Source organism: Chiroxiphia lanceolata, chromosome 3 (assembly GCF_009829145.1).
Source record: "Chiroxiphia lanceolata isolate bChiLan1 chromosome 3, bChiLan1.pri, whole genome shotgun sequence".
NCBI lineage: Eukaryota > Metazoa > Chordata > Aves > Passeriformes > Pipridae > Chiroxiphia > Chiroxiphia lanceolata.
The window spans coordinates 23073090-23084058 of record NC_045639.1 but is presented as its reverse complement, the minus strand read 5'-3'; the positions used below and the strand labels follow the sequence as shown (position 1 = coordinate 23084058).

Here is a 10969-nt window from a genome sequence, read left to right as displayed (position 1 = left end):
GATGATGATGATAATAATAACCAACAAGCAAAACCACTTCTTTAGATTAAGAATCAATGTATTTCATAGATATTTTTGTTTACGCTTAAATATCGTAAAGCAGCTGCACATAGAAGTTCAGTAAATTCCAAGCTAGACCAGACGAATATCCACAAGATCTGAGGATCCACGGGAATCAGAACTGGATGCTACTTCTGTTTGGAGCCGCTTTGGGCTCAGCAGGGGTTGGATTTGTTTCACTTCAGACCAGAATCAGGAACTGTTCCAGTATCCCGTGATTACTTTGTGTTTGGGGACATGGTATTTTAAAACGGGGGACGCAAAACTTGGCAGGGTGGAGCCCAGAGCGTTGGAAATAGGCTCGGTAACTGTGTCCGCCGCCGACCCCGTTGCCGTGTGAGGGGCAGGAAGCGGCGGCGGCTGCTCCAGCCCTTCCGGGTCGGCGGGCGGGCCCGGGCCGAGCGCGGAGAGGGGAGGCCGAGCGGGAGCGGCGCCGTCCCAATCCCGGGTGGGTCGGGCAGGGGGGGATCGGGGCCCGTGGGGGACAGGCGGGCCGGGCGCGGGGCCCTCTGGCAGCCGCGGGCGGTGCGCGGCCCCGGGGATCCCTGCGAGGCCGGGTCCCGTGATCCAGCGACAGCCTGACACGGAGGGGATGTGGGGAAAAACCCCCTTTGCGTCCGCACTGGCGGTGGCACGAAAACAAGGGGGTTGGCCTCCGGTTCCCGATGCGAGAGGACTCGGCCGAAGGCGCGGCCCCCCGGAGTGTGGTGCAGTGTGAGGGCAGGTGACGTGGTCCTGTGCCGTGTGCTCTGGGATGACCCTGCTTGGGCCGGGAGGCTGGACCGGGAGACCCACTACGGTCCCTTCCAACCAAACCCATTCTGTGATTCTACGGGGCTGCCCTAAGGCGTGTTCTCAGATTTCCTCGGTTTCCGCACTGCCTTTTTTTTTTTTTCCCCTTTCCAAAATCTTTTGGAAATTATGTTATTAATGTACTTTTGCCTCTTGACTAGATATGGATAACAGCAAGGATGAAAAAAGTAGGACACTGTGTGCAGCTTCAGAAGAAGGGCTGAAGGTCCGAGGTAGGCACTGCTGGTCTGTTACCCTGCTCTGGTGTTAGGGTTGTGATGCTCTGTGTCAGTCACCAGGTTGGACCCCGATACTGGGCATGGTCACTTGCTAATGGTAATTAGCAACCGTGTAATTAGTAACCGTGGCACATGGGGGCTCACTGTGTTTAAGTTCTGTGAAGAGTCGTTTTTGTAGACCATAGTTACTAGCGTGCTTGTCACTGTTACCTTGTGTTGTCCTAAGGAAAAGAAAAAAGGAAACGGAAACGCAGTAGAAGCAGATCATCATCTGTTTCATCCACATCGTCTTCTAGCAGCACATCCACTTCTTCCTCTTCATCACGCTCTTCATCAAGATCATCTTCTTCAAGTAGTAGAGGTAAGCTACCTCCACATGTGCACATGATGTTCACCAGTTTTGATAGTACTCCTGGAAACATTTAGAGCTTGTTTTAAATGTGGCTAAACCACCAAAAAGTGATGGTGCAGAATACCAATGTTGTGTGTTCAGTGTTTTTCTCATAAGTTTTTTCTATTGCTGTGTTAAGGTGCCTCTTTGCACACAGTTTGTTCTTTTGTTAGTTTAAATAACTTAAAAATAAAAAACTACCATTAAAAAAATGTTACTTTGTAATGATATGTTGTGTATATTTAAACTCCTTTAATCATTACACTTTCAAAACACAGATCTTTTTCTACTTCACTAGTCTATTTAGACCTGAGTTGGGGTTTTTTATTCAGTCCTGCTTTGGTCTTAACATTTCAAGCATTTGCCTTTGAGGACTCACATAAAGTTGGCATGTCTGCAGAATCAGTAAATCAGGTATTTTCAATTTCCACGTTAGACCAGTAAGAGGCAGTCAGTTAATGTGTTGCTTTCCTCTGAGTTAGGTTCAAGCAGTGTCAATGTATGTAGCTAAATTAAGGCATTTTCTTTTTAGCTTTCACATTTCTGTATGCCTTATCTGTAAAACCAAATGCCTTTTTCAAGAATTGTAAACTTAGAGGATTTGATTTTGTTTTTTGTTTTTCCTTAACTTTAGATTTTCCTAAGTCTAAATCAAAGAAAAAGAAAAAAGAAAAACACAACAAAAAGGTAAACATTTTACAAAGAGAAATGGGGAGTTAACAAACAATAACCTTAAAGGTCATGTGAGACATAATGCTGTTGTCTGTGGCTCTATAAATCTGAATCATGCTTTTAGGGTTATGGTAGCTGAACTGATAGGTTGGCATTTAATTGACTGTATACAAAAAAAGAAATAATTTAAAAGTTACTTTTGCCAGTCATAGCTGGTCCAGCTAGCATTCAGAGTAGTCTCTGAAGAAAAGAATAGTGGGGAATCTTGATAACTGTATAGAATTTGTCAGAAGAACTGATTTTTAGTCAGTGAGAGAAGCAGGTAGTAGATTCTTGTTGTAGTAATTTTTCTATTTTATCAGGACCTTCTGTTCAGTGATTTTGTATGTTGGGGTTAAATGAGGACAACATTAAATGGGAGAGAACAGGGAATCAGACCATTTCTGTTTCTCAGGGTCCCAAGGGTTGCTAACCCTGCTGTGTTACTTTCTGTATTTCAGCTACTACCTGTCTGGCAGTGGTAAGGGCAAACAGAAGGGATGTCTTGACTAGTCAGGGCCTTGAGAGATACTTGTGGATTTGGTTTATTTTACCCTTTTGAGTCTGTAAGCCTAAGAATATATGTCTTATTCTTGTAGAAAAGGAAAAAAGAGAACAAAATGAAGAAAAAGAAAGAAAAGAAGAAAAAGAGAGAGAAAACAGGACCTGTCCAGCTTTCCAAGGTATGCTTGTGTGAATCTGAAGCCCCATTACATTTTTCATCTAAATACTTAATCTGTCCTGTAATAAAAATGTGTATAACATCACCGGTTTTGTCATAAACAAATAGAAATCAAAATACAATAGTATTGTTTTGAACAGTTAGGAAATATAAAAGATTATCATCTGTAATTTTACTTGTGATTTGTAACATTACAAAATAAAGCAAAGCTTTTTTAATGTGTGATCTCATTTTAGTTCTTCAAAAACAAAAAGAAGAATGAAAACTACAGCATGATAACCGGAAAGAAAATTAAGATGAAAATTAAGAAGACTAAGGAAGATATAGAGGTAAGAGTTAAAATAGTCTATATATTTATATATTCCTAAGAGAAGATACTGTATCTTTTAATATTTTTGCAATAGTACTGTCTTTTGTAGAAGAGTCAGTCTTGCACTTAGGGGTTGTAAATTGAGTGTAGTTTTTAGTGTGGCTATGATGCCATCTGAGTCATTTTAATTCATTCTTTTGGCAGGTTTTGTGTTACGAGTGGGCTTGGAATACTCAGGCATGAGTAGATAAACTAAAGGGTGCTGGTGCAGGTTCTTAGAATTTCAGTCTCTAATGGTTAGTTGATTCATAGCTTTCTCTGTTGATGTAATTTACTGGTTTTAATTGTACTCATCTTCTTTCAGTCTCTTGTGATCAGTTGTGGTAATTGCTGCTTTACTGTGTTTTTCTAACACATGCAAAACTAGCCATTATTTAGAGAGGAATTTTAAAAAAAAGACAACAGTAGTATTAGGACCATGTGACCATGCATTCTCTCAAAGCAGTCAAATGTTTTTGCTGAGATACCCAGGGAAATTGATATAATGAGTAGTGTTTTGTGCTATTGCTATGAGTGTTTGGACTCAGCACTTATTTAGTAAGTTCACCCTTTTCAACAATTTCCACACCTTAGAGTGGCCTGCAGAGGGCTCTGGTACTAGTCAGTACGTGTTTAGAAGTGCTACTTTGTTGAGGTATATCCAACTTGGCAGATTCTGGTTCAGCCATAACAATTCATTCTGTAGCTACTGAAGCAGATATGAGCATTCCAAGTTAACTTTGATCGAAAATGCATTATCTTCTTTCTGGGGCACTGCAGTTTGTGTTAAATTATGCTTGTCAGTTCTGTCCTAGTAACCTGCTCATTACAATATTTAACATCAAATATTTGATGTTGGTCCTTTTTTGATTGGTTCCTGTGTTCTTGCTGAATTGAACAGCATCCATTCTTTACAGTATTTAAAGATGCGATACTTTTAGAAAAAACACTGAAACAAGTGTTTTGACTGCTTGAGCCATCTCTTACGTGGAGAAAGAATATAAATTCAATGTTTTGTTGTGCTGCAAGCTGCTGGTTTTGCACAGAAAAAACAATTATACTTCCCAAAGCACAAGACTTGCTGTGTGTACAGTGAAAGTCGCCTCAGACACCAGAGAATAGCATCTGTTCAGCTTGTGAGTTCCCTCCTGAGCAGACTGTGAGCTACATGATTACAGCCCAGTGGAGCCTCTGCAGGGAGCCACTTAGAAAATGTATCATGCAATAGTGACAGTGACAGCTTGTCTCCGAGGGCATCTGTCCCCAGGACCCATTGCCTGGTGCTTCCCCCGGGCACTCACACCCAACTGATAGATAGTTAGATCCAGCTGTGTGAATGTGGATGTGAAAGCCCTACAGAAAACAGGGATCTGCAGCCTTGCTCCACTGAGTCTGTTCAACTGTTCAGCTGCTGCCTCTGCTTCTCTGCTCTACAGAGAGACCGGAACCGTGCGCAGCTCCTGGAATTTCTGAACTCTGCCTTGTAATGGGAAGAGTGCTGGCCAAGGACTTGTAGATATACCAAGTCAATGATCATCATGCCTAGCAAAACACTAAAGGGAAACTCAGGGAAAAGGATGCCAAGTTTGACAAGACCAGACCCTCCTGCTGAGAAGACAATCGGGATGTCCTTTTTTAATGGCAAAATGAAGAGTAGCTAATAACTTGCTAATGAAGATCCATGTCCTCCTTTTGAGATCCTAAGGTAATAGCCAGGCTGTGGTGTTTTAGAAAAGCCCAGGAGTGTGTCATTGACAATGATAAGAAATGACACACTGAAGTCAAATAATGTAATTTCTATCCTAACTGCATGCAGAATGCACTCTTAATTTCAAATGTCTTAATTTTTCTAGTAGTTTAACCAGAGTATTTGTAAATGTCTGTTTGAAAGATGAGGTGTTTCTTATATGTATATTTTTTTTCTGGTAGTGGTTATACTTGTCCTAAAGAGCAAAATGACCTCTGTAAATAGAACATGCTTTTACATAAATGATTTTTTTGAAAGTTCACTAACTAATATATTACTTTCTTTCAGAGTTTGAGATAGGATCTTTCTCTGGACAGTTTATTGCTCTCTCTCACTAGAAAATGTAAAAGCAAAATACTCTAGAGCAATAATGGTAGCGAATGATTTGTATCCTAAAATAGAAGCGGAAAAGGTCTGTGATTTTGTTTGTTTATCTCAATCAGCTGTTCAAAGGCAGCTCACAATAAATAGTTTACCCCCCCCCATCTGGAGTTTGCAGTTCCTAGACCTAAAAACTCTGGAGTTCTGGCCTGCCTTTCTGATCCTGTGAGTTGTGTATCAAATCTTTCTCTGTCTGAAGTGAAGCAAGACACATACGACGTACCTTACCCTAATGGAGAAAGAGCTGCAGGAATAAATCAGAGGCAGGCAGTGCCAGTGACTCTCTGGATATGTTGACAGCCCGCTGTGAGATGAGACAGGTATGGGTATGCAGCTGGAGCCCAGCATAACTTGTGTGTTAGCTGTGGTAGTTTGCTCAGTGTTCGTGCTCTTCCTTCCTTCCAGAGCTTGACTTTCGATCAGCCAGCAGGCCCCTGTGTACATAACACCAATGTGGGAGTCCCACTTGAATCGCTTGCGAAGCAAGTGCTTCCCAGGAACTGCCGTTTAGGAATGCCTGAAAAAAAGAAGTCAAGAGTAGTTGACTTTGACAAGAGCATCAGGTCTACAGCGGTCAGAGTGTGGAAAACTCCTTGCATCTGTGTCTCCTACGGTGTTTTGAAGTAAACCTGAAGATCTGTACCGTTGCTCAAGGGATAATTTTATAACTGTTTTGATGTGTGAAACCTTCTGAAGATGCTAGAATCCTGTCTTTTCCCTAGTTTTCTTTTATTGTGAAGCATATTATAGTTGTTGCAGAGATGTAATTCTTTAGAGATTAAAGCCCTGATCCAGAAAAGCAAGCCTTTACATCCTTATCAACATAAAACTTGGAAAAACATAGGTAAGAACTGGAGTTTCCTTGACTTGTAATCTGGCAATGGAAGCCTTTTTTGGAAGTACTGCTCTGAAATGTCAGTAGGGGGAAAAACAAACAAGAAAACCCCTTTTTTTTTTTGTGAGGATAATGCTTTGATTTATGCTACTTTGGTATCTTCTAGCTAGTGATGTCAAAGGATCTTGCCCAGATAAGCAGCTTTTTTTCTCTGGTCTTTGCATAACAAGGTTAATCCCAAACACTCTCCTAGAAGACACTAAAAGCCTTCCAATTCCTTAGGTTTTATTTTATATAAAGATAGTATAATTTCTGAAAATTTGTCAGGGTGGGGAGGGAGTAGAAATTTGGAAGATGGAAAACAAATAGAAATGGGAAACACGGCGATCACACTTGTAAAGAACTGCATTGGTTCGAAGGTTCAGACTTAAGTGAAATAATTCGCTTTTTGGTGCCTTCGTCAAGATTGTAAAAACTCCTTCCCTGTTCCATATTAGTATGGAAAAGGCAAAGAGCCTTTAGAAATATGATGTGGTCTGTTCCTCTTTTAGGGTTTTGGTAGTTGCTGACTCTAATGATGCAAAACCAAGTCAAACCGCTTTTTCTTAAAAAACAAACAAATCCTTTTTCTCTTTCTTCGTGTTTCAAGACAAGAGTTTTTCCCACTCAGTTCTGACATGCTGGATATGCTTTAGTGATGCTTTAAAATATTTCTATGCCAGGATTTACTTCTAAGCAATCATTTCTTTTAGAGAGCCAAGCTGCTTAAGCTCTGTGGCAGTGATTCAGTTTTATTCTCTCCTCCCCAGTCAGTTAGAGGTGGTGTCTGAGACTTCCCAGCAGTTGCTGCTTTTATAAACCTCCTTTTCTTTCCTACCCATCTCCGTGCAGATTCTCAGGTTTCTGAAGTGGTTTGAGTAATGTTGCATCCTTTGTTTCTCTGTCTTTCCCCACAAGCATTGAGATCACATGCTTCTTGGGACTGAGTATCTTTGAGGCTCCTGTCTGGAGCTGGCCAGCAGATTCCAGTCCTCCCTAGTGAGCACAGGCCCTTACAGCCAGAATAATTGTCCATGCTTTGCTGCCTCAGGAAAGAAGTTAATTTTGTTGACCTTTTCACTAAAGCATAGCTTCTTTTAATACTGCTTCAAATCACTATTGTGGCAGCTGAACCACAGACTGAACCAGATGTGAGGGTTAAATAGTAAAATTGTGGTGAACATCAGGTTGAGAAATTTGCATGAGGGAACTGTGAAGTGACATGGAATGTCAACCTGGTAGGCAAGGGGCTGATAGAGAGACTTGCTACCAGGTCTCAAAAAGGTGCGTACTGTGGGTGAAGATGCAGGCTGGAACAATAGAGCAATAGCAAAGGTATGAGGTAGGGATGGAGGGAGACTGCTGCTGTCAGAAGTCATGGTGTGGGGCCAAGGTCAGGTGATAAAGAAGGGGCTGCAGAAGCTTACCTTGCTGGGCAAGTTGAGATTCTTCCTAAAATGATGAATCATTGACGAAAATCTACCTTGTGTGCGTGTGTCTGTGTGTGTGTGTGACAGTCTTCCCTATCACATTCAACTTTCTGTGTCCCTGTACCATTTTCCATTCTGCGAATCAGGCAGAACTCAGCTGAATTTTTCTGACAACAGAAATTCCAGAAACAGAAGTCACTGTGTAATTCTTTGTTACTCGTTTCCTTTATGGTTTGCTTGAAATTCACTCTTTTACCCACACAAAAATGTAGAAGAGATGAAGCTGAGGAAATGTGTATAAATGCCACTTTGTCTTGAAAGTATCTGGGTCCATGGAACTAAGGTGTATCATCCTGCAGAACTGAGAGATGGGTCTGCAATTGTGGTAACTCTTCAATATTTAGTATGATTAAACTTGGGCAAGTTGTGCTGTTTTGCTGTACCTGGGTGTTTCATGCTGCAGGAATGTATGAGCTTCCCAGTCATCCTCTGTAGCAGGAAAATCTGAGTGAGCTCTATACAGAGGGGAAGAGCAGAGGTCAGAGAGGCTAAGTGACTTGTCCTGGGATCACCTGCCAAACCTGCACTGGTGTGGGCATGGGCCCTGACAGCTGAATGGAGCTCTGATGTCTTTTGGTGTGTAAAACTCATGATCTTTGCTGTGGGTATTTAGTCTCCAAGGTTCCAGTTCAGCTGTCAAGGTGGGAAGCTCCACTGTGATTTGGGGACTCCATGAAACGGCTGAACTTTACGGGTATTGGGTTCTTCTGAAGGAATGAGGTCTTGGGCACACCTGGGAATCCTCCAGTCTGCTACTTGGTTGTACTTGAAGCTGTAGGGGGACGAGCTTTTGAGGAGCTGCTGCTTAAAATTACTGGCAAGCACCCAGCCACCTAGTTCCATCTATGGACAAAATTAATTATCAAAATTACTGTCCAGAGCACAGATCATGATGTTGACAACAGGGGTTATTTTTCTGCCTGTTCAATTTCGGTCTTAAATTATGATTCCCAAGGAGTATGACACATCTAGTGTTGTCTGAGGGACAAGCAGGACATGGTGCTGAGGGGTCTATGGAGGCATGTTTTGAGCCCTTTCAACCAGCATGAAGAGCACATTAATATCCAGTCTGAGAGGCACAGTGTTTAAGATGACAGCTGTTCCCATACCAGCACGCTGACCACTGGTGCCGTCTCCAGTAAGGCACTAAACGCCAGGGCTAACACTAGTTGCGTTCATTGTGCTCTCCGCTCGCGTGCTGCTCTCTGGGTGACAGCAGTGTGAGACAGCAGTAGTGCCAGAGTGAGGAATTTGTCAGGAGAGGCCTGGTTAGAAAGCTGCTGCTGCCTGTTCCCTGGTTAGTCGATGGTGGGATATCCGCCAGTAGGTGGCATTGCTGCCCAGCTGGAATGTTACGGAAATCTATTTTGTTTTTACCTTTGCACGTTGGCTTTGCACTTTCTTATTCTGAAACCCTTTAATTAGCCTGCAAATAATTATGCTTGTTTATGGGGAACATTTGTTACTGCTGTCCTATGAATTTAATCCAGTCTTTGTTCATTTCTTGCCCTTGGCTGTGCTGAGGACAGACAATAAACTCTTCTGCTGGTGCTTGCGTGCCAAAGGCAGAAGGAAGCCTTTAACTTCTCAGTAGCTGAATGCAACAGGAGCAAGTTATGGAGAGCCAGTAGGGACCTGGAAGGACCAGGTGTTCTTGCACCACCCTGCCTGGGGCTGCTGAGTTCTTCAGAAATTGCACCTGGCTCTTCTCCATCTCTTAAATACCAGTGCCAGAATATAGAAAAAAAAGCCACCAACTTGAGTATTTCACTGTTGCTGCTTCATAACACATCTGGTTATTTAAATAGTCTTCAGACCAAATAAGGTGCAATCTGTCGCTTTAGGCAACCTGACACTGGAGAGAATGAGGTTGGAAAAGGTACTGCACAGGGACTGTGACATGATAGAGGCCTTTGAGAATACATTGTTATCACTGAACAGATGTAATAGTAGTGGCATTATGAGAGTAGGTACTCTGATGTCAAAAACAAAGATCTTTCCCCCACTTCTGTATATCTTCTCCTGGGTCAGATTACATTTATTTGGTAGAGGCAACACCTGATTTTGACTGAAATAGAAAAGTAAGATGCTATGATCTGGTTATCTAGCCAGGACGCTAAGAATTCATAATTTTATGAAGTGTACAGTGTACGCAGATAACTGTAAATCACCACATAATCCACTGTGCTTCTTGTATCCCTTTTCCTCACCTTTCTCTTGTGTTTTTAAGCTCTCATCCTGTAAGGATTTTCCCTTAGTCTGAGAATATCTTTGTGCACAACTGCACAGAAAATACATGGTAGTCATTGGGAGACCTGGGCCCAAGACCCAGCATTCAAGGCCAGCATAGTATCTTCCTGATGTAAGCCAGCTCAAAACATGGCTTCTCTGATTATGCAAAGAGAACAAGAGGTCCTTGTGCCAACAGCCCACAGCACAGATGGCAGTACCAGGGAAAGGCAGGCACCAAGATTATGATGTCTCTGTCTGGCACAGGTGGATGGAACTGAGGGAGGCCTAATAGCCCTTCCTCTGTGGCAGGGCACAACCAAAAAGGCTGTGACTGTGCTTCTCAGAATGCTTTTTGGGCAAAACTACAGTGCCATGTCCTTCATCAGAGAGGTAGAGCAGAACACAGGAATATCAGAATGACCATCCAGTCAACCTGTCTGTAGTTTTCCTTCTGAGAGAGGCCTATAGCAATGTTTGGGGGAAGTAGTGTAAGCAACAACACAGATTTGCTTATCCACAGCTTCTGTCAAGGAGTAGCTTAAGCCCTGTGCTATAGGCTGCATCTAAACCACTGTGGTTTACTAACCCTCTGTACTCACACAGTCCCCTTTTGGAACCACTCATCTGTCTGATCACCAGAGTGGGGAAAAAAAATGTTCCCCTTTGTTAAAGGGGATACATGCATACTTTGCATGTATGATGCTTAGCAGAGGGAGTCCTGAGTCATCTGGGACCATCTGATGATATTAAGGTGTTCTAGTACCCAGGATCAGGTATGGAATCAATGGAGTGACTCAAAAATACCTGGTGACAAAACATCCATTTTGTCACTTATATCTTCTCATTTTGTGGTAATCCTGGTTAATGTAAGACGTGCTTGGAAGCATGTTGATGATTTCAAGCTTGTATCTGTAAATCATGTAGCTTCAGAGAATTCCAGACCTTTGCAGTTGCTTAATCTTGGTTATTTAAAACCTTGTATCTTGAGATCTGTTTTTAGAGGTAGCAAGATGGAAGATGG

At 42.4% G+C, this 10969-nt stretch overlaps 1 protein-coding gene and 1 long non-coding RNA gene across 2 annotated transcripts; both read left to right on the top strand.

Annotated features, from left to right (window-relative positions):
• The first annotated feature begins 391 nt into the window (after positions 1 to 391).
• Positions 392 to 2678, top strand: LOC116783623 (ADP-ribosylation factor-like protein 6-interacting protein 4). Its single transcript, XM_032681277.1, has 5 exons — positions 392 to 508; positions 1014 to 1085; positions 1318 to 1452; positions 2117 to 2169; positions 2655 to 2678. The coding sequence occupies exons 2-5, from the start codon at positions 1016 to 1018 to the stop codon at positions 2676 to 2678; spliced, it is 282 nt and encodes a 93-aa protein (XP_032537168.1). The 5' UTR covers positions 392 to 508; positions 1014 to 1015.
• Positions 2679 to 2771: 93 nt separating this feature from the next.
• LOC116783760 lies at positions 2772 to 5931 on the top strand. Its single transcript, XR_004355816.1, has 4 exons — positions 2772 to 2876; positions 3112 to 3204; positions 4661 to 5672; positions 5758 to 5931. It is a non-coding gene; the product is annotated as an uncharacterized LOC116783760 (long non-coding RNA).
• The last annotated feature ends 5038 nt before the right edge of the window (positions 5932 to 10969 follow it).

Excerpts from the sequence above, each read along its gene's own strand:
- LOC116783623 (XM_032681277.1), top strand. The coding sequence starts at position 1,016 with ATGGATAACAGCAAGGATGAAAAAAGTAGGACACTGTGTGCAGCTTCA. Across the intron at positions 1,086-1,317 it reads AGAAGGGCTGAAGGTCCGAG|GAAAAGAAAAAAGGAAACGG; the intron begins GTAGGCACTGCT and ends TGTTGTCCTAAG. Across the intron at positions 2,170-2,654 it reads AAGAAAAACACAACAAAAAG|CTACTACCTGTCTGGCAGTG; the intron begins GTAAACATTTTA and ends TCTGTATTTCAG.